Source organism: Panthera uncia, chromosome B1 (assembly GCF_023721935.1).
Source record: "Panthera uncia isolate 11264 chromosome B1, Puncia_PCG_1.0, whole genome shotgun sequence".
NCBI classification, from domain to species: Eukaryota; Metazoa; Chordata; class Mammalia; order Carnivora; family Felidae; genus Panthera; species Panthera uncia.
The window spans coordinates 186,707,085-186,732,665 of record NC_064811.1 but is presented as its reverse complement, the minus strand read 5'-3'; the positions used below and the strand labels follow the sequence as shown (position 1 = coordinate 186,732,665).

Sequence of the window (25,581 nt, the reverse complement as noted above, 5' to 3'; positions counted from 1 at the left end):
CCATTCGTCTGTGCTTTGGACCTGAAGGATCTCGAGCGTTGCGGCTCTTTGCCCTCTTTGTGCGTCTGGAATTCTCTAGCGACTCTTCTCCACACTCAGTTCTCAGGGGCGGGGCAGGGAGGCCGGCCCGACAGTCGCCCGGGGTCCGAGCCCACCTGGGTCCTTCGGCCCCTGCCCGGCCGTAGCCTCGCTCCTGCCACTGGGTCTGCGGCTGTGTCTGCGAAGTCTGTGTCCGGAGCCCAGTGTCGCGGAAGCTTCCGGGACACGGCTTTTAGCTTTGAAACGCATATTCGATCGGAAAGCTGCTACTAAAAAGTCCCCCTAAAAGAATTACGTCCGGGAGTTTTATTTGTGAAGAGTATCCGGTGCCGAAGACAACTAAAAAGCACGTTTTTAACCGTAAAGGCTAATAATCCCCTTCAGGCCAGATCGCCAGCACTCGGTCCTCTCAGGGAGCGTCCGCCCTCCGTGCGGGGGCGGGCGGCCCCTGGTGGTGACACGGCTCGGCCCCCTCACCACTCTGGAGTCTTCCGCAGGTGAAGTCGGACTTCCCTTATGCACGTCTTGCCGGAGGACAGAGACCCCGTCGGAATGACGACGAAGTCCTTCCAGTCGGTCTCTGTCATGGTCAAAATCAATTTCAGCTGCTGTGGCTATTCCTGGGGGTAATCAATAAATCATGCCGTCACCTTCACCCCTCACAAAGGCGGGGGGGGCGGAGAGCGGCACTTCGTCATCGAGGAAAGAGCCTTCCCACCGCCAGAAATAAAAGGGGAAATGCAGCAATCAGTCCTGTAATCTGAAGCCGTAAAACTTAAACATCTTAACAAGATGTCAAGTCACGACTCAGAAGGGGGGCGAAATGCCTACGAGTCCTGATCCCTGCTCCCTCGCTGGAGGATGAAAGCGCTCCACAGGCTTGCTGCTTATTACATAGGATCGCAGCTTTAAATGAACGCTTCTTGCTCACTGCAGGATGCAGAGTATGAATATGAGTTAGAGATAAAAGTTAAGTGGTAGTTGGTGCTAAGGATTCAGTGGCACAAAGTTTTTTTCAACGGTGTTAGCTGGTGAGGAATTCTAGAAGTCAAAGACTTTTTTTTTTTTTTTTTTTTTTTTTGCTTTTACTTCTGTGAGAGACGCAGAATATGGCCTGTGGAGAGAAGGGGAGGGCAAAAGAGGCAGGAGCCTGTCTGCCATTGAGTACTAGATACCCTCTGTTGCAGAAACACCTTTAATATTGGAGGGACGCGGCCTCCTTGCCGAGTGCGTGGTGACTGCAGTGACAGAGAGAGGCGAGGGCCCAGGGAGGGTGTCTGTCGTCTGCCCCTTCCCCTCACGTCCGTCAGGACAGAGAAAAACCGTAGTCTCTCCAACGACGACCAAACTAACCGGCGTCCCGAGAAGTCCCGGTGCCTCGAATCAACTACATCTGTTGATTCACAAGGCAACGTCCTTGAGTCTCAGGTGGAAGGAAGTGTTTTGGATTTCTCGTGACCAAACCGCGTGTGTGGTTTTATACTTAACTTTTCTGAATGATAAATCCTAAGAGGAACTATCGCTCGCCCCTCCCTAGATGTGGAAAAATCATTACCAAAAAGAAGAGTGATCCACTTGCTTGGGGAGAAAAGTGCTTGCGTGTCAGCTGCTGTGTCCGATGAGTCTGTGGCTGGAGACAGCGGGGTCTACGAAGCTTTTGTGAAACAGTAAGGACTTAGCGGGAGTGCTTTTCGGTGACCCTGTATGTCTTCATAGCTGCGCACAGAGGTGGGGCGGGAGGGAGGACTCTGGACTGTGAGTGCACCAGCGCCCTTAGTCTGCTCGTGCAGTGGTAAGGGTCGACGGCCCTTAAGAGAGGGTAAGGGTTGTCGGTGTTAAAAGAGGTGAGGTGCCTGAAAATTTCTGTACACCAAAAACCTCCCACCTGACCCGCTTGGAGACTTAAAATTTGATTAAAAATTTTTTTTTGTTAATGTTTATTTATTTTTAAGAGAGAGAGAGAGAGTATAAGCGGAGGAGGAACAGGGAGAGAGGGAGACACAGAACCCGAAGCAGGCTCCAGGCTCTGAGCCGTCAGCACAGAGCCCGACATGGGGCTCGAACCCACAAACCGTGAGATCGTGACCCGGGCCGAAGTCAGACGCTTCACTGACTGAGCCACCCAGGCGCCCCTAAAACTTGATTTTAGTGAGAATATTGGAGGTGTTGGCCAGTACCCAAATGGCACATGAAGTTCCTTGTGTCTTTCTGAAAGCCTGGAGTATGTCTCGGGGTGTGGTGGGCCCCAAGGAGGCTCAGGAAAGTCTCAGGCATCAGGAAGTCTTTCCCCTCAAGGTTCGGAAGCAGACTGCTCTCGAAAAGGTGAAGAAAGATTTAAAAGAGTGAGCTTTCGCTGGGGTCAGGTCCACTGGGTGGTGTCGGAGGGCTGTGAATTCAGGTTTTCATTCGGAATCATTAAGTGGCAAACGGTAACCATCACGGTCAATACCCCTGCTCCTAAATGGGTCCCCTACACCCGCTGTCGCCCTGTCCCTAGGCCTAGTGAAGTTGAAGATGTTCTGTACAGTGAAGGGGATGTCACCATCGTGGAGACTGCCCAGGTGCAGATCGGACTCAGGTAAGGGAAGGCCCCCCGGGGACGGACGGTGTTCTGGAACTCGGTGCCGCGACGAGTGGCCTGTGCTCTCTCCTGGTCTCATCAGCTCCTCTCTTGACAGATATGATGCCAGAAGGTCAAGTTTCATGGTGATTTTAGCACAGCTCCGAAATCTCCATGCCTTCCTGATACCTCACACTTCAAAAGTGTAAGTAAAATTAGCGAAGAACAAGTAGGGGAACTGAAAATTGTTCCCGTCCGATAAATTGTCCGTTGTAACCGAGCAGTTCATCCAGATAAAGATGAGAAGGACATGGCCGGGCCGACCACGTCTTAATCCACAGTGGATAAAACAAAGAATCGGAGAATGTGCAAAAACCATATTAGATGTTGATCCTTACGCAGCCAATTCGTTAATTAGCCTGGGAACCAAGATTTTTGAATCTCCCTTTACAGTCAGAAATTCTATATTGTGCTATGTTGGGGCCTGGTTGTTGTTGTTGTTGTTGTTGTTTTAATTTAATTAAAATGTTTGTGGTTGCCTAATTATGACCGCTGTTGGTTTGCAGGGAATTTCTGATCTGTTACAAGAAAATGTGGTGATTAAATTTATCAGTACAACTTTGCCAAACACCTTATCGTGTTACGTGTAACGTGTCCTTAACATCAAGTATTCGTTTCCCCGTGACCATTAATTTCTTAAAGTTACTTCACGTCGTCAAATGAAGTGATGTCATTACTGCTCCGTAGTCTGTTGCTTAGGGACTGTGTTTCCTGACAGGTATTTCTAGCAACCTTTACCACCATTCACACTTTCTGGAGTCAGCGTTTCAGGGACTCTCTTAACAGCCCATGGCTATAGAGCACCAGAAAGAAGCCAGATTTCAACTGAGCACCTCTGACTTCGAATCCAGAATCCATATGTCCTACAGCCTTGCACTCAATAATATGTTCAGTCTGCCAGTACAAGGGCTTGGAAAGAAGAAAGTCCTGTTGAGGGGTGACTCCCCCCTCCCCAGACTCTGTACCCAGCCAGGTGGATGTTTTTCTTATTGATAGAGTATATTCCTCAATGAGAAAGACATTGAATAGAGTAAATGTAAGAGTTCTGGATGCTTTCTCTATGGGTTTACTTTTAACCACACCTGAATATTCTAAGAATTGTCAGAAAAAAACTAGATCTAAATAAAAATGTAGCTAGATGGAGATCATTCAGTAGGCAATAGATTAGAGCTACTGGGTGTCTGTGTGTTCATGATCGTCAAAGCCGGAGGGGCATAAGATTCCAGGGGGGGAGTGGGCTCACAGGACCTCCTGAGTCAAGGTGTGGGTGGGATCCGCATTAATAGCAAAACCAGTAAAGAAGGAATGCTTACTGGGGAGTATCTGGATCACCCCAGAGAGCCTGCTTCCCGGGACTGAGATTAGGAAGTCCAGCCAGGGAAGACTGGCTTCGTATTGTTATTTGTGACTTCTCCCTGCCAGTAAATACGCGGACATACTGGAGCGTTGGCAGCCTTTTCATTTCAGGGTGGCGGGTCTGGGAGATGACGGTTCCCCCAGGGATCGAACCTATGAACAGGGAGAGCCAGCCCACAAGCCCAGGAGACAACCACAGAAGGGCCCAAGATCAGGCATTTTCTCAACCTCGTCCTGTCGGGGCAGGGCTCCCCAAATGTCCTGCCGCTGCCACTCCGGTCACTCTCACGTTCCCCCCAGGGAGTCACAAAGCGCCCCTGAGGTACGGTGACAGCCAGCACAGCTCAGGACCCGTGTCGGCACTCAGGCAGTGAGTTCAGCAGGCTCTTCTGCAACCCCCACCCCCTGTCCCCGCCAGCTCGCAGGCAGTCGCTCCTCTAACTGGTCTGAACTTCGCCGAGACGCATAGCGCCACGTTCCTAAACCCGTACCTGAAAGCCTTGGCCCAAATAATGACACTGCAAAAAGTGACAGCTTGTGTGAAATATCTTCGGCCAAGGCCCACTAGTCTACTAATGCTGAACCTCCGTAATCAGTGTCGATGTCAAATACGGAAATAACGTGACGTGCCTCGGCCCTGCACGTGAATTTACAGCTTTCATAATTGGAGAAAGGCATCTTTTAGAGTATGAATTAGACAAGGCTGGAATTGGGGGTGGGGGAGGGACTTAATGGGTGTTCTCTTTCTGGGATTGAAAAGAAAATACGTCGCGCTGTTTCTAAGAATTGTGAACCCTCACATAACGGGTGCTTAGAAAAATCATTTGAAGGTAGTGTTAGAAGTTGCCGTTTTCCGCGAACTCTTCCTCCGAATTTTACAAAGCGTAAGCCTCTTGAAACAGTTTGTCGTATCTGAAACTTCCGTGATGCTAGACAATTAAAGTTTTTAAGTTTTCTTATATGCTACTTAGCCTTTCTTTTTCGCTAGTAGGTTAATGTATTCCATTCCTGGGAAATGATCATAAACGCCTCTTGTGTAACACTGAGGGTGAATATTCTTTGGGACAAAGACAGCATGACTCTGTCTTCCCAGGCTCAGGAAGCTTTCTCTCTTTTGCGGATCATTTCAGACGGTAACTGTGAGTCTGGGATCACTGAAGTGCGCGTGAAATCCGTTTTATTCTTGTTCTTCGCAGGTATTTCAGGGTTGCTCTGCTTCCCTGCTCAACTGACGTCAGCTGTCTGTTTCGAACGAAAGTCCATCTAGCCACAGAATCCATTCTGTTCAACGACATGTTCCGAGTGGCCATCTCCCAAACAGCCTTACAGCGGAAGACGCTGAGAGTGGATCTCTGCTCTGTCAGTAAACACCAAAGTGAACAATGCCTGGTAGGTCGTGTTGCAATTAACCATCATCAAGTAACACCTCTGGCTGCATATCCTGACAACGGCCGTCTAGCTGCCGTTTGCCAGCCCCGATACCGCTCTAGATCCGCCCAGTGCCTTGGACACACCCAGTGATGGGTTCTTTTTTTTTTTTTAATCTGGAGTAGTGATTTCTGGCTTTCATCCTCTTATTCGAGAACTTTCAAACCTGCTCCTTAACTGTGATTTTCTGGAAACCTACCCAGTCTACCCTTTGGCTGAAGCCGAACTCTGAGCTCTGTCACGACTGTCACTCCGAGCGTGTTTATTATTCCCAGCACGAGTGTTGTGCTCGGTGCTCCGTATGCGTTCTGTCATTTAATCCTCGCGGCTGTCCTAGGGAAAAGGTATGATGACCCTCCTTTCAGATAAAGAACTGCCATACGAGGTAGCGTGTCCGGGGTCACACAGCTGGTGAGGGATGGAACCAGGTATCAAAACGCACCCCACGCATAATGCACCGTCACAGATTGAAATCAGGCGGGAGTCTGACTGTGTAGTCCCATTATTCTCCCCTGCCCTGACGTTGCAGCTTCTAGGAAGACTTCAGTGTTGCTGTTGAGAGGAATATGATATTTAAACGCTAAAGCAAAAGACTTCATATGTCACTAAAAGTGAGTTTTGCTCACCACTGTACATAATAACCAGAGAACCGTTGCACAGCAGGCAGGTGACACAGGGGGGTCAGATGTGAGTCTCTAGAGGTGTGCCCATGCGTTCAACAGCAGCACGGGTCTCTGGTTGACTCTCCTTGGCGGTACAATGGGAAGCACGAAAACACGCTTCATGACGAGCAAAGTTTAAAAGGTAGAGAGACTTCTTGTAAGTATTTCCTTTTCTTTATATGAAAACAATATTTGATAATATTACCTGAGAATAAAAAAAAAGAAGCAAAGCTAACAGACAGACTCATTAGGCTGTCAGAAAGGCGTGTACCGCAATAGATATGGATGTCGGGAGCTCTATAAAATTAGTAGGTATGTTAATTAATCTCCTTTAAAAAAAATGATACAGTTCAGTTAGATTCTGGCTCATATGTGTGATTCGCTGGAATGTAAAAGCTTTTTTTGACGTACTACTAACTTACCCAAATTAAAATTTTGCTGTCTGGTCTCTCATTTAAGAACCACTATAGAGTTTTTATTTGTTTTTGAACTTTACAGTGGACAACGGGTTTTTGTGAGTAATAATCAAACGTTGCAGCGTATTGTGAGAGGTATTATGGTTTCTGCTTAGTCGTTTACTCTTTTAATTTTCATTTTTTGTCTTTTCGTTTAAGAATAATTCCACACGTACAAAAAGTTGCATGCTCTGTCATTAGGTTTTGGCAAAATAGTATCTCACAAAATAATCCCAGGGTTGGCTTCTAGGTTGGGATTATTTCTTATTTAGTCACACCTAAAAATATAAGACATCTTCAGGTTTAAAACAAAAAATCCACCGATGCTTTAGAACATGAGTATTGCATGTTTTAAATCCTAACACAAGCTTTCCCAATAATCTTAATAGTATGAGAGGAAGCAAATATGAATTTAAACATGTTATTTTCTCTCTTCTTTGCTCCCCCCGCCCCCTTCATTTCACATAGGCTGGAACTCAGATCAGTTTGGCCGACTTACCGTTTTCCAATGAGATTTTCACTCTGTGGTATAACTTGCTGCCTTCTAAACAAATGTCTCGCAAAAAGAATGGCGAAGAAAATGAGGATTCCGTATTTCGACCAGACCAGCCGTTAATCGAGCCTATAGACTTGGTGAGTCACGTTCGGAGAAAGGGCTCATAGTATGACCGGATGAAACCGTGCAGAATGGCCGCGGTGCCCGCTTGCTCCCACGTGCTTTCACATAACTGTCCTCTCCTCCTCTGACCGCTCACCCTTCCTCCCGGCTTCCCAACAACGACGACACCAGACGCTCATTTCTGCTCACACGTCCTTCCGTCACGATAAACCGATGCAGAGCCTTCATTGCTTTAGGTGACCGTGGAAGACCTTTTGATTTAAATTTATACTTCTGTGCGGTTGTGTGCGTGTCTTTGATTCCTCTGCCAGGTTATCCGTTCGGAACTCGGGTAATTTGCAAATGTTAAATCGCCAAGGCCAAAGAGGGCCTTCGTTTCTGTCCGTGGCATCAATATCCATAAATAGTTTTCCAGGAAAAAGGGTTTTTTTTGTAACCAACAGCCATACCGCCAACGTTTCAGAAAACGTACAGAGGGGCATTTGGGGAGGCCGTTCATCGCTGACTTGGCATTTGTGAACCTTGTTACCGAGTTCAAGTTTATTTTCGATTATCTGTGAGGAAAGAGCTTACTAAGCAGAAGTCAGATAATCACTGATCGTCGACCGTGTGCAGGGCGCCAGAGTGGACGTCGCGGTGGGTGGTGAAGGGGGCGCAGATGCCGGGAGAGCTCGCAGTCCGTGCCCGCGGCCGGCCCGGAGTCAGGCCCCCAGGATGATGGAATGCGACGTCGCCCTTGAGAGTGCTTCTATAATGGTCACACTGTGGGGAAATGGCTGCTCACAGCTCGATGCAGTGTAACTCACATACCACATGGTTCCTCCACTTAACACATACCTCGCCCACGTGAAGCACGCAGTTCAGTGGCTTTTAGTATGTTCACGGGGTTGGGCCTCCAGCACCACAATCTGGTTATTAGAACATTGTCGTCATCCCTGAAAGAAGCCCTGTGCCCGTTAGCGGTCCCTCCCCGTTCTCCCTAACGCCTCTCCCCCAAGGCAACCACTCGTCTTTCTGTCTCTGTACATTTGCTTGTTACGGACATGTCAGATAAATGGGATAAGACGGTATTTGTTCTTTTGTGACTACCTCGTTCACTCAGCGTACTGTTTTCAGGGTACATCCATATTCCAGCATGTATCAGTACCTCATTCCTTTTTATTGCCAAATAATACCGCCTCATATGGATATACCACCTTTTTTCTGTCTGTTCGTCAGCTGATGGGCATTCGGGCTGTTTGTGCTTTAAAAAACTTTTTTTTAATGTTTATTTTTTGAGAAACAGAGAGAGAGCACAAGCAGGGGAAGGGCAGAGAGAGAGGGAAACACAGAATCCGAAGCAGGCTCCAGGCTCTGAGCTGTCAGCACAGAGCCCGACACGGGGCTCAAACCCACGAGCCGTGAGATCGTGACCTGAGCCGAAGTTGGACACGTAACCGATTGAGCCACCCAGGCACCCCGTTTCCCTACACTCTTACCACAAATCTGGCCTTCTGATTTTAGCCATGTTAGTGTTGTGTGAAGTACGATCTCGTTATGGTTTTGATTTATACCCCTAATGACTAATGATACTGAGCATATTTTCATGGACTTACTGGCCATTAGTATGTTTTCTTTTTTTTTTTTTTCTTTAAATCCAAGTTAGTTAACATACAGTGTAATAATGATTTCAAGAATAGAATTTAGTGATTCATCACTTACATATAACACCCAGTGCTCATCCCAACAAGTTCGCTCCTTAATGCCCATCACCCATTTAGCCCAGCCCCCCACCCATCGCCCCACCAGCAACCCTCAATTTGTTCTCTGTATCTAAGACTCTCTTATGGTTTGCCTCCCTCTCTGTTTTTATCTTATTTTTGCTTCCCTTCCCCTATGTGCATCTATTTTGTGTCTTAAATTCCACATATGAGTGAAACCATATGATATCTGTCTTTCTCTGACTTGTTTCGCTTAGCATAATACACTCCAGTTCCATCCACACTGTTGCAAGTGGCACGATTTCATTCTTTCTGATCACCAAGTAGTATTCTATGTATATATACACCACATCTTCTTTACCCACTCATTAGTCGATGGACATTTGGGCTCTTTCCATAATGTGTCTGTTGTCAATAGTGCTGCTATAAACATTGGGGTGCATGTGCCCCTTCGAGTCAGCATTTTTGTATCCTTTGGATAAATACTGAGTAGTGCAATTGCTGGGCCGTAGGGTAGCTCTATTTTTAGTTTTTTGAGGAACCTCCACATTGTTTTCCAGAGCGGCTACACCAGTTTGCATTCCCGCCAACAGTGCATTCCCACCGCGTCCTCGCCAACATCTGCTGTTTCCTGAGTTGTTAACGCTAGCCATTCTGACAGGTGTGAGGTGGTATCTCATTGTGATTTTGATTCGTATTTCCCTGATGATGAATGATGTTGAACACCTTTTCATGTGTCTGTTAGTCATCTGGATGTCTTCTTTGGAAAAGTGTCTATTCATGTCTTTTGCCCATTTCTTCACTGGATTGTTTGTTTTTTGGGTGTTGAGTTTGAGAAGTTCTTTGTAGATTTTGGATACTGACCCTTTATCTGATATGTCATTTGCAAATATCTTCTCCCATTCTGTCGGTTGCCCTTTAGTTTTGCGGATTGTTTGCTGTGCAGGAAGCTTTTTACCTTGATGAGGTCCCAATAGTTCATTTTTGCTTTTATCTCCTTGCCTCCAAAGACATGTCAAGTAAGAAGTTGCTGCAGCCGAGGTCAAAGAGGTTATTGCCTGTTTTCTCCTCTGGGATTTTGATGGCTTCCTGTCTTACAGATTTAGCTCTTTTATCCACTTTGAGTTTACTTGTGTGTATGATATAAGAAAGTGGTCCAGGCTCATTCTTCTACGTGTCGCTGCCCCGTTTTCCCGACACCATTTGTTGAAGAGATTGTCTTTTTTCCATCAGATATTCTTTCCTGCTTCGTTGGAGATTAGTTGGCCATACATTTGTGGGTCCATTCCTGGGTTCTCTCTTCTGTTCCATTGATCTAGGTGTCTGTTTTTGTGCCAGTACCATACTGTCTTGATGATTACAGCTTCGTAATCTAGCTTGAAGTCCAGAATTGTGATGCCTCCAGTTTTGGTTTTCCTTTTCAACATTACTTTGGCTATTCAGGATCTTTTTTGGTTCCAGACAAATTTTAGAATTGTTTGTTCTAGCTCTGTGAAGAATGCTGGTGTTATTTTGATAGGGATTACATTGACTACGTAGATTGCTTTGGAGAGTATCTACATTTTAACAATATTTCTTCTTCCAATCCATGAGCATGGAATATTTTTCCAGTTCTTTGTGTCTTCCATTTCTTTCATAAGCTTCCTGTAGTTTTCAGGGGATAGATCTTTTACCTCTTTGGTAATTTGGTTTATTCCTTGGTATTTTATGGTCATAGTGCAGTTGTAAATGGGATCAGTTCCTTGATTTATTTCTCTTTCTGCTGCTTCATTATGGGTGTATAGAAATGCAACCAATTTCTGTACGTTGATTTTATATCCTGTGACTTTGCTGAATTCATGGATCAGTTCTAGCAGTTTTTTGGTGGAGTCCTTTGGGTTTTCCATGTAGAGTATCGTTTCATCTGCGAAGAGTGGAAGTTTGACTTCCTCCTTGCCAGTTTGGATGCCTTTTATTTCTTTTTGTTGTCTGATTGCTATGGCCAGGACTTCTAACACTATGTTGAGTATCAGTGGTGCGAATGGACATCCCTGTTATGTTCCTGACCTTAGAGGGAAAGCTTTTAGTTTTTCCCCATTGAGGATGATATTAGCTGTGGGTCTTCCGTATATGGACTTTATGATCTTGAAGTATGGTCCTTCTATCCCTACTTTCTTGCAGGTTTTTAATCAAGAAATGATGCTGTATTTTGTCAGATGCTTTTTCCGCATCTATTGAGAGGATCATGTGGTTCTTATCCTTTTATCAGTGTGATGTACCTCATTAGTTGATTTGCGGATTTTGATAAGTCCCATTTGATCATGGTGAATAATTCTTTTAATGTATTGTTGTTTCTGGTTTGCTAGTATTTTATTGAGAATTTTCGCATCCATGTTCATCAGGGAAATTGGTCTGTGGTTCTCCTTTTTAATGGGGTCTTTGTCTGGTTTTGGAATCAAGGTAATGCTGGGCCATCAGTATATTTGAAAAATTTTTTTGAGAACTGTCTATTCAGATCCTTTCTCTTTGTTTTAAATTCTTTATCATTGTATTTTATTATCTCTTTATTAATTATCATTTTATTATTGAGTGATAAGAGTTCCTTGTGTAGTCTTGACACAAATCCTTTATCCAACAAATGACTTACAAATATCCTCTCTCATTCTATGGGTTTCTTTTCACTTTTTAAAAATTAATTAGTTAATTAATTTTTGATAGAGGGCAGGCGCAAGTGAGTGAGGGGCAGAGAGAGAGGGAGATTGGGAGAGAGAGAGGGAACCCTATGCTGACGTCATGGAGCCCAATGTGGGGCTCAAGCTGACCTGACATGGGGCTCAAACTCATCAACCATGAGATCATGACCTGAGTCAAAGTCAGATGCTTAACCGACTGAGCCACTCAGGTGCCCCTTCACTTTCTTGATGGTTTTGTTTGAAGTACAAAATTTTTAATTTTGATAAAAGTCCAGATTGTCTGTTTCTTTCTTTTATTGCCTCTGCTGTTGATGTCGTATCTAAGAAGGCTTTGCCTAACCAAACATCACAAAGATTTATGCCTGTGTTTTCTTCTGAGTGTTTTACAGTTTAGTCTTATTTTTAGGTCTCCAGTCCACTTGGATTGTTCTTTATGTGTGATGTCAGGAGTGTGTCCAGCTTCATTTTCTTGTATTGTGGGTGTGTGATTGTCCCCAGTACCACTTATTGAAAACACTGGTCTTTCCCCAGTGAATTATCTTGGCACCGTTTCTAAAAATCAGTTTGCCGTAAGTGTGATTGTTTATATTTCTGGACTCCAAATTCTGTTCCATTAATCTGTATGTCTGTATTTATGCCAGCACCACACTACTGTGATGACTGTAGCTTTGTAGTTATTTTGGAATCAGAACATGTGCATCATCCAACTTTGTTTTTCTTTTGTAGGATGGTTTGTCTTATTCGTGGTCCCTTGCATTTCCATATTTCTGCAAAAAAAAAAAAAGGCAGCTAGGATTTTTATACAGATTGCATTGAGTCTGTAGGTCGGTTGAGGGGTGGGGTGGGTATTGTCATCTTCACAGTTTTAACTCTTCTTATCCATGGATTTGGGATATCTTCCCATTTATTTAGGTCTTCATTAACCTCTTTAAAAAATGTTTTCTAGTTTTCACAGCCCAAATTTGCACTTCTTTGATTAATTTTATTCTTTTTGATGCTATTGTAAATAGAAATATTTTCTTAATTTCATTTTCAGATTTATCTTGCAATCCTACAACCTTACTGAACTGGTTTATTGGGTCTAATAGTGCTTTGGTGGATTCCTTAGAATGTCCTGTACATAAGATCATATCTTCTGCAAATAGAGTCGGTTTTACTTCTTCCTTTCCAATTCCTTTTAACTTCTTTTTCTTGCCTCTTCATCCTGGCCTGAACCTGCAATACAATATTGAAAGAAATGGTGACAACAGACATCCTTGTCATGTATGTGATCTTGTAGGGAAGCTTCCAGTTTTTCACTATTACATATGATTTTTGCTGTAGTTGTTGTAGTTGCCTTTTGTTAAGTTGAGGAAAATCCTTTTCCTAGTTTGTTGAGTGTTTTATCATAGAGACTGTTGGATTTAACCAGTGCTTTTCTTCTGCATCTGTTGAGATGACATGTGTTTTTTGTCCTTTATTCTCTTCATATGGTTTACTGATTTCAGATGTCAGACCAGCTTCTCATTCCTAAGATAAATCCCACTTGGTCATGGTGTATAATCCTTTTTATATGATATTAGATTCAGTTTTCTAGTATTTTGTTGAGAACCTTTTTTACGTCTGTATTCATCGTTTTCTTCTGATCACCTTGTCTAGTTTCAACATTAGGGTAATTCTGGCCTCAGGGAACGAGTTAGGAAGTGTTCCCTCCTCATCTACCATTTAAGAAGAATTGGCATGAATTCTTTATATGTTTGGTAGAATTTGGCAGTGAAGCCCTCTGAGTTTGGACTTTGTGGGAAGTTTTTTGTTTACTAATTCAATCTCTTGTTCTAAGTCTACTCAGAATTTTGTTATAATACCACTTTGAGTAGTTTGCGTCTTTCTGGAATGTGCTCACTTTATCTAGTTTATCCAGCTTGTTGGCAGACGGTTGTTTCTAGTAACCTTTATCATTCATTTTATATCTCTAAAGTTGATAGTGATGTTCCCTCTTTTGCTCCTGATTTCAGTAATTTGAACTTTCTTTCCATTTTTCTTGGTCAGTCTAGCTAAAGGTTTTTACTTTTTTGAATCTTTTCAAAGAATCGACATTTGGTTTCCTTAATCTTCTCTAATATTTCTCTATTCACCGTTTTGTGAATTTCTACTCTGGTGTTTATTATTTCCTTCCTTCTGATTGCTTTAGGTGTAATTTTTACTCTTTTTTCCATTTTCTTCAGGTGGAAGGTTAGGTTATAGATTTGAGATCTTTCTTCTGTTTTAACACAGGCACTTAACACTGTAAATTTCTTGCTGAGCACTGCTGTAAGCAGCATCTTACAAACTTCAGTATGTTTTAATTTTCATTCAGCTCTTTAATATTTTCTAATTTTCCTTGTGACTCCTTTGACTCATTGGTTATTTAGGAGTGTGTTGATTTTCACATCTTTGTTATTTCTTATTGTTTCCTTCTGTTATTGATTTTTCATTTCCTTACAGTGTGGTCACAGAATATATTTTGTAGGACTTCAGTCCTTTTAAGTCTGTTGAGGTTTGTTTCGTGGCCTAGCATGTTCTGCCATTCCTGGAGAATGTGCCATGTGCACTTGAGAAGAATGTGTATTCCGCTCTTGCTGGGTGAGTTTTCTATAGGTGTTTGTTAGGTCTCGTTTGTTCACAGTGTTGTTATATGCATACATATGCCTTCTTATTACACTTTTTATCGTATCCTAATCTCACTTTAACTTGTTTCTTTTGTGGAGGGGAGTGATGGAGAGATTTATAGCAAAGCGTACAGATCTGATATGAATTTTCCAGTGACTTTTCACAAAGCAAGCACACCTGTGTAGCTCCCACCCGTGTCAAGGTATAGTGCATTATCAGCACCCCAGCGCCCTCCCTGGTGCCCCCGTCCGAGTCATTACCACGCTCCCCTAAAGGTAATCTCTACTCTGACGTCTGTCTCTGAACTTTACATAATGGAATCTTTCAATATATGTTATGTTATGTCTGGCATCTCGTGCTCACCATTATGTCTGTGAGAGTCATCTATGTTATTTTGTGTGATTGTAGCTCATTCGTGCTCACTGTTGTGCAATATTTCATTGTGTAATTTTATCACAGTTTATTTATCCATTCTGCTGTCAATGGACATTTGAGTTTCTGATTTGGAGGCTACTAGGATTAGTGCTGCTCTTACCATCTTGTACATGTCTTTATCTTTCATTTTAGCCATTGTGGTAAGTATATAGTACTCTCATGTTTTTCCATTTCCCTGATTATAATATTTAATGGCCAAATGGATGTCCTTTTTTGTGAAACATCTGTCCAAGATTTCGCCCATTTTTCTGTTGGATTCTCTCTCTTTTTTTTCAGTAGGTTAGTAGCCGTTCTTCATTTTAGATTTGAGTGTTTTGTCAAATATGTCTATTGCAAATATCTTTGCCCATTCTGTGGCTTGCCTTTTCATTTTCTTAATGTTGCCTTTTGGTGAATAGAAGTACTCGGGTTTAACGCAGTCTTTTTTATCAGTTGTTCCCTGTCTGCTTAGCGTTTTCCTTTGCTATTTAAGAACTATTTGCCCACCCCAGGGTCATGAAGATGGTTTCCTGTCTTGTCTTATAAAAGCTTTATTGGTTTACCTTTCACATTTAGATCTGCAGTTCATCTGAAATTAATTTTTTTGTAAGGTGTGAGGTAGGGATCGAGATTTCTTTTTATCCACGTGGTAGCCCATTGGCCCAGCACCATTTGTTGAAAAGACTTTCTTTCCCAGCTGCATTGCATTTTCATCTTTGTCATAATCCACTGACCTGAACATGTGGGAGTCTGTTCCTAGATATTCTGTTGTATTCCATTGGCTTAGTTGTCTACCTTTGTAGAAAATACTCTACTTTTTTCAAAGTGAAAGCTTTCAGTAATTTGTCGTGTAGAATGATTTTTCTGAGGCTATGTGTAGATAATCACTATCAGATTAAAGAAGTTTCTTGCTCTTTCTAGTTTGCTAAGACTTTTTATTATGCATGGATATTGAGTTTTCTCAAACATTTTTACTGTCTACTTAACTCTTAAATTGATTACACAGTTGTTCTCTTTTATTCTCTTAGTGTGCTAGATTGTACATTGATTAACTTCTGAATGTTAAACCACGCTTGGATTGCTGGAATAAAACAGACTTCATCGTGATGTATTTTATATGTGTTTTTATATATGTTGCTGGTTTTGATTTCTTGATTTTGTGTTTGGGTTAATTTTCATTTATGTTCGTGAGAGAGGTTAGTCTTTAATTTCCTTTTTTTTTGTAATGTCGGGTTTTTTTTTACTGCAAGGTTTGCCAGCCTTCCTAATGTAAATTAGAAAGTATTCCTTTTTCACTTCCTGCGGAAGGTTTTGTAAGGTGGGTATCATACCTTCCATAAGTCATTGGGAGAATTCCCAAGAGAATTCACCAGCCCAGCCTATAATTTTCTTTGTGAGAAGCAGCCTTTCACAACCAAGGCTATGCAAGAAGTAAACGTTTACCAAAAAAATATTTTCGATGACTGTTTGCTTATTTCTCCCAAAGATGGCACATAACTCACACCATTTTAGATGTCATGTTTTGTTTTGCTTTAACATAATGGATGCTAGAGGGCACAAGGGCTTAACTCTAATGGAATCCCAGTTGAAAAGGGCTTGTGGACCATTTTTTATTATAGATTCCATTTCTTTATTAGATACAGAACTATTCAAGGGGCGCCTGGGTGGCTCAGTCCGTTAAGCGTCCAACTTCATCTCAGGTCATGATCTCATGGTTCATGAATTTGAGCCCCGTGTCAGGCTCTGTGCTGACAATTTGGAGTCTGTTTGGGATTCTCTCTCTCTCCCTCTCTCTCTGCCCCTCCCTGACTCATGCTTTCTCTCTCTCTCAAAGTAAATAAATAAACTTAAAAAAAAAAAAAAAGATACAGGACTATTGCAGCTTTCTATACTTGTATTCATTTCAGTAAGCATTATTTTCTACAGGATTTGTCTATTTTACCTAAATTATCAAAATTTTAGCAAAGCTATCCAAGGTACCCTCTAATTTTTCATATATACAAGGACTTTGCTATGTTTCTGTTTTATTTCTCACACTGGCAAATTTGTACCATTTCTGCTTTTTTTCTCACTCTTGCTAGGGACCTGTCAAATGTTTTATTTTATTCAAAGAAACATCTTTTGGCCTTGTTGATTCTTTTTCTCTATTTATACATGTGTTTTCTATTTTATTAATTCTGCTCTTTTCTTTATTATGTCCTTGTTTCTGCCTTCATTAGGCTTAATTTGCTGCACTTTTTTTTTTTTTAACTTCTTGAGATAGGTAATCGTTCAGCCATCTTCTTTTCCAATTTATGCATTTAGGGCTTAAAAATTCTTTTTGAGCACAGCTTTGTCTGCTTTTCACAAGTTTGATAATGTGATATTATCAAAATATCATTGAATTTAAAATAGTTTTTAATTTTCATTGTAATTTCTTTTTTGATCTATGAGAGGTTTTTTTTAGAAGTATCTTTACTTAATTCCTAAACAGTGGGGTTTTCTAGTTATCTTTTTATTATTGATTTCTTCTAGCTGTATTTCCCTGTTTTCAGAGAACAGAGAACATACTATTCAATCATACAGAATATTGAAATTTCCTTTATGGCTTAGTATATGGTCAGTTTGGGTAAAAGTTCTGTGTGTTCTTAAGAGAACATGTTCTACAGCCCAAGTTTGTCAATTTTTGTCTTTCAAATCTTCTTCAAATTTTTCGATTTGCTTATTTTACCAGTTATTGAGAGAGATATTAAATTCCTCCAACTTATGATTGTAGATGTCTGTTTCTCCTTTTAGTTTGTTAGTCTTTGCTTTCTGACTTCTGTGTTTATGTTCACAGATGAATATAAATTTAGGATTGTGTTGTATCTTTCTGTTCAGCTGGCCCTTTCGTTGTTATAAAATAGCCCTCTTTATCTGTACTAATACCCCTTGTTTTAAAATCTGTTTCGTCTGGTATTGATAAAGCTGTATCCACCCTTTTTCGGTTAGTGTTTTCATGGTTTATCTTTTTCCATCCTTTTACTTTCGATCTTTCTGAATTCTTAGATTGAAAGTGTTTCACTTGCAAGCAGTATATAGTTGCTTTTGGTTTATTATCCAGTCTTATGACCCTTACCTTTTAATTGAAATATTTAGTTCATTTACATTTAATGCTATTAGTGATATATTTGGGTTCGAACATATTATCTTACTCTTTTTTTTTTTTTAAGGAAAGGAAAATTTCATTTGCCCTTCTATTAGATCATTAGTAATACAGTCTTTTCTTTTTTGCTGTATCCCTAGTGATTACAGCATGCATCCTTGCCTTCTTAAGAGAAGCTACCTTAAATTCATGCTTTTACTTTTTCCCACACAGTATAAGAATTTTAGAAGACTTGAGCTCCATTTATGCCCTTTCCTCCTTCTGCGAAATTATTGGTCATGTGCTTTAGTTCTGTATATTTTAACGTATATCCCACAAGATACTATTGTTCTATTGCCAGTCAATATTCATTTAGATTTCCCCACATCTTTACCCTTCCTGGTGTATTTCATTTCTTTCTGCATTAGTGCACTCCCATTTGGGTCATTTTCCTTCTGCTTGAAGAACTCCCTTTAGGATTTCTTTTAGTGCACATCTATCAGTGTCTTTATTTCCACTTGAAAAGGAATTTTTTTTCCCCTGCATATTCAGAATTCTAGGTGGGCAGTTAATTCTCTGAACACATTACAGATACCGTTTTGTTGTCATCTGGCTTCCACCGATTCTGTTGAGCTGCTGGAGAACAGTCGATCCTTAAAAAGTAATACATCTTTTTTTTTTTTTTTCACTGCTTATAAGATTTTCTCTCTTCCTTTGCTTTTCAGCAGTTCCACTCTGATGTGCTAATGTGGATTCGTGTTTACACTAGTGAGATTCTCCACCATTTCATCAGTTTTCTTGAACACATTAACTGTAAAAACTTAAATTCCTTCTCTAAATAATGGCAGTGTATGGGCCACCTGTAGGTTGCCTCTTTTATCTTATCCGTTGTTGCTCTTGGTTTCCAGTGGCGGCTGGATATTATGTATGAAGAATTGTGGAGGCTCTGGCTGATATTTTCCTCCAGAGAGGATTTAGTATTCTTCCAGAAGGCCGATTACAACATGGGCAGATCACCTGAGTCACTTGGAGGGCCTGAATTCCAATTTTTCCCTCCCTAGGACCGTGAAGAAACTGAAGTATCTGCCTACTGTTTTAGCCTCCCTGCAGCTGGGCTTTGCTTAGTTTCCCACCTCTTGCTGTCGGATCTGCAGCTGAGGAGTGGGAAATACCGCAGCAAGAACATCGTGCAGAATACTGGACTCCCCTTTCCGTTCGTTTCCCTGGGCCCCAGTGTGCTGGCTGCCTTGGGGGCCTTCTCAGTTTTCATCTTCACGTTCTATCGATAGTGCCGCTGTTCTGCACAGCCACAATTTTAGCCTGCGTGCTTCAACCGCTAGAACTGATACACGTCCCTGGGGGGAAAGAGTGGCAGTGACGTCGCTTCACCTGCCTGCGTTTCTCCTCTCCCCGGGGTCTCGGCCTCCAGTCCCGATTGCCTGTGTCGCTCTTGGTTGCTTTAAAAACGCCGGAGGTTGGTTTGTTGCCTTTTGTTTTATTTCCATCAGCTTTCATATTTGTTCTCGGCAGGAGAATTGGGTCTGGTGCCACCTTCTTTTCCACAACTGGAAGCTTCAGTCCCCATCTGATGAGTTTTTGAATCGTTTCTCACAATATGTGATGTTAATTGCCGTCCGTACACCTTCTGTTCTCCAGGATGCCGTGTCAGCCCTCCTTGCAAGAACATCAGCTGAGCTGTTGGCTGTGGAACAAGAATTAGCACAGGAGGAGGAGGAAGAAGAAGAGCCAGGGCAGGAAGAAGAGGAAAGGGGTCCAGATGGAGACTGGTAAAAACCCTGGGTTCCTTTTGCTATTCGGGAATGCAAAGAGGGTGTGTGTATCACAGGGAAACCTTTATAGGTTCAGATATTACCCTGGAATTATGGAAAGCGGTGCCGTGTTAGGCTGCTACCACTGAAGGAAGGACCCTCTTTGTCATTAGAGAGTTGAAGAAGTTAACAGCAAAATTTTGGGCCGTGTCGGAGTTAACACAGGAAGGACTTTCTTTGTTCCTGCCTCCGTACGTTCTGACACTCTTTTCTGGGCTTTTTAAAATTCTTGGTCTCAGCTACCTGTTTTGAGGGGCGCCCGGGTGGCTTAGTCAGTTGAGCGTCTGATTCTTGATCTTGGCTCAGGTCATGATCCCAAGGTCCTTGGATTGAGCCCCGTGTCGGGCTCAGCACTAAGCGTGGAGCCTGCTTGGGATTCCCTCTCTCTCCCTCTGCCCCACTCTCCTGCTCTCTCTCGCTCTAAAATCATCATCATCATCATCTACCTGTTTTGAAAGGTGTCGTAGTTTATTGTCAATTCGTAAATAAATTTAAAAACTTACTTTCTTTTTCTTTAAATTACCAGAAGTACCTCTGTACCATTTAGGTTTAGGTAAAGCAAAGCACATATCTGAGTACTCATTTTCTATTTGTTCACCTCTGCCTTCTTTTTCTGTTTCCACCTAATTATCCATACCCCGTCCTTTGAAAAAAGAAAAAAGTTATTTATAGATTTTGTCCAGAATCACATATGTATAAAGAACTGCTTTTCCTGGTTTGCATTGTCTTCTCTAAAAACAAATTTTAATGAATGCATCCGTTTTTAAAGTATAGATGTAAAATTATTTGGATTAATTTTAATGTATATATAGTTGCTTATACTGTTGTGTTTGATTGAACTCCTGTTAACACATATACACATACATATATAGCATGCGTTTGTGTGTGTGTGCATGTGTGTATAAAACTTGTTACAAACGAAGACTGACAAGATATGTCATAAATAACAAAATCTTGGACATTTGGAAGGAACAGCTCACTACAGTTAGGCAAAAAGGTACAGATATACATTGTTCTTGTCAGGAGCCTTTTACAGTGATTACCAGTCAGAGCACTGCAAAAAATAAATAAATACGAGAGTGATTACAAGGCCCATCATGATATATCTTTAAACACTAAACCTTTGTGTGTGTAAAACACAGTTTGTTTCACATACATTTCCAAAAATACACCCAATTTGTAGCATAAAGGAATTTATAGCTCGTGGAATCCTTTGCTAGCTTCCCTGTGCTCATCTCATGACTAGGCAGTTAATAACAGGCGTGTGCCCATCTGTCAAGAGTCTCACCAATCACAATTACAGCCCACCCTTCAGTTATCAGTGGAGAAAATGTTACTGTCCTAAGGACATGAAACTCAACAGACCATGAGATATTCTAAGCCACGCTGGTACCCAGGCTTTCCTGTCGATGCAGTTTATTCAGAACATAAACCTGTATGTACATTCTGGGGCCCCGCTTGTAATACCGCCCAAGCCCATGCTGTGGCTTTGGTTAGAGACAAGATCACATGGCCTTAGGATTCCTGTTATTTCAGGTGTAAAACTCCCTTGACACAGGGTTTTTACCCCTGCTAGACTGTAAGCACAGTCGTTTTTTATAAAGATTTTTTTTTATAAAGATTTTATTTTTAAGAAACGTCTACAACCAGGGTGGGGCTCAAACTTGTAACCCCGAGATACAGAGTTGCACAATGCACCGAGCCCGCCAGGTACCCCGACGATGGATATTTTCAATGCTTATGTCTTTATTCGCTTTTAGCGAAGTCACTCCATTCTGCTGGAAGATTAATTTTATAACAAGTAAACACCTGAAATCAAATTACATTAAAGTGAGTGTCAGTGCTTTTAAATGGCGGGGCTAAATGTTATACGTGATTTTCAGAATATTTCTGATTTAACGCCTAAGAATTCGGTCCGATTCCACTAATGTAACTTTGTAGTACCCAATTATGGTGATTTTGCTGCATATTGCTGGAGGGTCGGTTGCTGATTTCATTTTGCGTGTAGCAGTTTGAGCCGGGGAGATGGCTTGAGTCGTTAACGTGAGTCTCATTCCTTGTGGGAGAGCGGTGTCCGCCCCAGGTGGCCCTGCTCACGCGTGCACCTGCCGGACCCAAGTTGTGTCTGGTTCTGCTCCGTCTCACCATAGGTTGACAATGCTGCGGGAGGCCTCTGATGAAATCGCGTCTGAAGAAGAGGCGGACGTGAAGTTGCCCGAGGGCGGTCGCCGTGCAGGAGACCTGTGCTCGCGCCCCCGCGTGCCCGAGGCGGAGGAGGTCGTGGGCAGGAGAGAGGACGGCGGTGCTGAAGAGCGCGGCAGCCGGCCGCCCGGCGGGCCGTCCACCCTGGTGAGCACTTTCAGCCACACTCCCCACCGGCCTGACCTCCGGCGGCAGCGCGCAGGCCAAGTCTGTCTCCTCGGGTGTAAATCCGTACCAAGATCTGTGCCGTAGCTGCTCACGGCAGGCGTTTGTGAAAGGAGGCTTTAAGATGTTCATATGGGCCCCAGTATTCATTCGTGACTTAAGTTTTATGTAAGAAGATGAACAGTGCTATTTAGAGCTGTGTAAATGGTCTGGGAGGATTTATTAAAAGCGTTTCCAGAATTTCCCGGCTAACACCAGGACGACCACTGAATTGCGTCACGTTTCGTAAATGTTGTGAGTGGACACGTTCAGAGACGTGGTGCTCTGACCGGAATCTGCTCTGGAACGTGGCAGGTCGCTCGGTGTAGCGATGGGTGCTGGTTACGGGAGGGACGTGTTGGTAGAGAGCGCATCCCCAGAGGGAGGAAATCATTTTCAGGCTTGGAGGATGCTTGGGATGTCGATGATGGAGTCTACAAAACTCCAGCCCTTTGTTCCTGAGGAAAATAGTATTTTGCCCTGACCCAAGACTTCCTCCGATAAAGCAGCAAACCAGCACGAGGCAGCTTTTGAATCCTTTGATGCACATGAGATCAACAATAAACGTCTGCCTGTGCCTGTAGAGTTAGTGCCCTGAGAAACTTCTGTTTTTACTTAAATTTTATTTTTTATTACATTTCCAGAGGTACAGCGAAAATCCAAACACAGCTTCACAGCAGTTGCTATTTCCGTGTATGCATAACTGCGTATTCTGTGTAAACCTGTAACTTTGTAGTATATTTTCATTTTCTTATATGTTGATTACTTGTATCGTTCTGAAAAAACAACCACCACAAAAACCAGGGATCAGCATGTTGAACGGTATTTCGTGTTGAAGTACTCCTAAACAAGATTCTCTACAGAACCACATTTACCCTGTGGAAATTGAAGGCTTCCTTGTGTAGGTCAGATGTGTTGGGGGGCACCTCCATTTATGGGTGACACCGTCCTGCTCACTGCAGGTCGGTCACTTCCCACTCGGCAGAAAACCATCTCCCGGGGTCCCGTCGGGAGGAACGCCAAGCCTGTCTCTCAGAAGCGGCCCTAGTGCCGGATGAGGCTCTGTTGGGAGATCAGCTGTTGCCTTTGTAGCTGGGCGAAAGGAGCAGAAATGTATCCTCATCCATCCGTGCCTGACAGATGTCTGACTTCCGTTCTAGGTTGATAAAGAGACAAACACGGATGAGGCCGGCGACACCAGTGTGGCAGTTCGCCCCAAAGACCGCAGCGGCCTGAGCACTCGGCAGCGCCCCTTTGTCCGCAGCAGCGTGATCGTGCGCTCACAGACCTTCTCCCCGGGGGAGCGGAACCAGTACATCTGCAGGGTAAGGGGGACACTGCCCCCCTCCCCCGCCAGTGGGTGGCCCGCCGACCACCAGGGACAGTCACCGGGGGGTCTTCCGATTCCGCCTACCAACACGGATGGGTAGAAATGCCCCGAAATATACATGAAATACCACACTCTCATGGGTCTTTCAGTTTGGGTTGTTTTTTTACCTTTTCTTAAATTTCAGGTCTCATTAACTCTAAGCCATTTATTTGGCAAATAAGTGAATTAAGGACCTAGCTGCTGAATATATTTGTACTTCAGTGTGTATTTAGAAGCTTCAAATGACCTGAGACTTAAATATTTCTGCTGCATATCATACATGCCTCAAACCATGTTAATCCTGCAGAACCAAAATTAGGTTTTAGAACAAAAATCATCTTTTTTTTTTTTTTTTTTTTTTTTTAATTTTTTTTTTTCAACGTTTTTTATTTTTATTTTTGGGACAGAGAGAGACAGAGCATGAACGGGGGAGGGGCAGAGAGAGAGGGAGACACAGAATCGGAAACAGGCTCCAGGCTCCGAGCCGTCAGCCCAGAGCCCGACGCGGGGCTCGAACTCACGGACCGCGAGATCGTGACCTGGCTGAAGTCGGACGCTTAACCGACTGCGCCACCCAGGCGCCCCAAAAATCATCTTTTAATAATGCCTCTAGACACTGAGTCCCATCCCTCCCTGCCTCCGTAGACAATTTGGTGGGCCTTGCATCGGTTTGCCAAGTTCTACTTCCAGAAGAAGCCATGAGTGATAGTAATAGATTAATATTATATTATTAAATATTATTAAATTATGTTGTTAAATATTATTATTAAATTATATTATTAAATGTATTAATATTATATTATTAAATATTATATTTATTATTAAATATTATAAATAATATTATATTACTACATGGGTTAGAAAATACCCTCAAAATTCTAAACTTACTCGGTGCAGCAAATATTTTTATTAACCATCTGCTGGTAAGCATGTTTCTAGACACTTGACTGGACTTCCTCTGCGAACAGAAGAGGCCCAGAGCCCTGCCCTCGCACAGCTTACACCCCTGTGTGTTGAGGCACAGTTACCGTGAACAAGTTGTGAAGTGTCTTAGTGGGGGACCGATTCTCTGGAAAACAGTAGAGCAAGTGAAGGGGGTTTGGAAATGGTGAAAACGAGGGTCTCAAGTTTAAAAGTAGGGTCCGAAGCAGGTGAAAGAGTGAGTACAGGCTGTCTGGGTCAAGAACATTCTAGGTTGTTCTAAACTGTGACTGAAATCTGGCCTGGAACTCTGTATCTTATACAGACCCTACTTTTGAAAACTGAATATTGCAAATTCGCTAAAAATACAAGAGATACTTTTATTTCAAAGTCTGTATGATTATCTTAATGCATGAGTTCTGATGACTGCCCCCAAATGGCAGCTGTTGAAATTATACGTAAGAGAACTTGGTTGTTTAAGGAAAGCACAGAACAGAGAAGAACTTGTTTAGCGAGGATTTTCTTAAAGAAACAAACTCCTGTAATCACTAACCTGCTTCATCTGGTAAGCTTCTCAGTTCTAAACCGCTAGCACGCTGTTATGCAGTGATTTTCTTTCTTTTCTTTTCTCTCTTTTTTTTTTCATCCTTTGTTGCCAGTTGAATCGAAGTGACAGTGACAGCTCAACCCTGGCTAAAAAATCACTGTTTGTGAGAAACTCCACGGAACGGCGCAGTTTGAGGGTCAAAAGGGTATGTATTCCTTTCGCAACATCTCACTGTCTCCGACCAACCCAGAACCACAGATCGTGAAGCATAAGTACCAGAACTCTTGAGCATCATTGCTGCACACTCGTGGACTATTGAATGAGGCCACTATACTTCCAGAAAGACACAGATGTCGTGTTAGTTACGGAGATGGAAGGAGGGTGCCCCGGAGAGCGGCCACTCAGTGCTGATTTGGATCCTGTGTTAATTAAGCCAGGAAATTCACTCTGCGGTATCCATGGAGAGGGGGCTTGCCGAATGGTTGATGGCTGCTAGGTCCCCACCCCACATCTGGCTCTGGAGCAGTTGTGGGAGTAGTGTAACACCCAGTACCTTTTTGGAAGGACCGATGTTCTGGTACAGGAGTGCACGGTTTTAGTAACTTGCTTGAAAACAGATATTTCGGGAAGGTTAAGGTTAACGTGGACGGGAAATCTCCAGCTGACCTGGGGACGTCGGGCTCTGGACTGGCCTTAAAGGATGAGTGTGAGAGGATGTTTAAATACGTTAAAAGGTTGGACTGTTGGGGTACTTCAACAATTCCCGCTTACTTACAGCTGAAATACTGATGGAGAGTTATTTTCCTGCTAATA

The 25,581-nt window shown here is 42.8% G+C and overlaps 1 protein-coding gene across 3 annotated transcripts in view; it reads left to right on the top strand.

The window, feature by feature from the left end:
- WWC2 (WW and C2 domain containing 2) overlaps nt 1-25,581 on the top strand; it is a 206,244-nt gene that overhangs the window by 157,187 nt on the left and 23,476 nt on the right. For all 3 annotated transcript variants that reach the window (XM_049631788.1, XM_049631786.1, XM_049631787.1), the window contains exons 12-20: nt 1,577-1,706; nt 2,537-2,617; nt 2,718-2,804; nt 5,212-5,404; nt 7,029-7,193; nt 19,353-19,483; nt 21,676-21,874; nt 23,092-23,256; nt 24,881-24,973. In XM_049631788.1, coding sequence (XP_049487745.1) covers nt 1,577-1,706; nt 2,537-2,617; nt 2,718-2,804; nt 5,212-5,404; nt 7,029-7,193; nt 19,353-19,483; nt 21,676-21,874; nt 23,092-23,256; nt 24,881-24,973 — 1,244 coding nt within the window. The remainder of the gene's footprint in view (nt 1-1,576; nt 1,707-2,536; nt 2,618-2,717; nt 2,805-5,211; nt 5,405-7,028; nt 7,194-19,352; nt 19,484-21,675; nt 21,875-23,091; nt 23,257-24,880; nt 24,974-25,581) is intronic.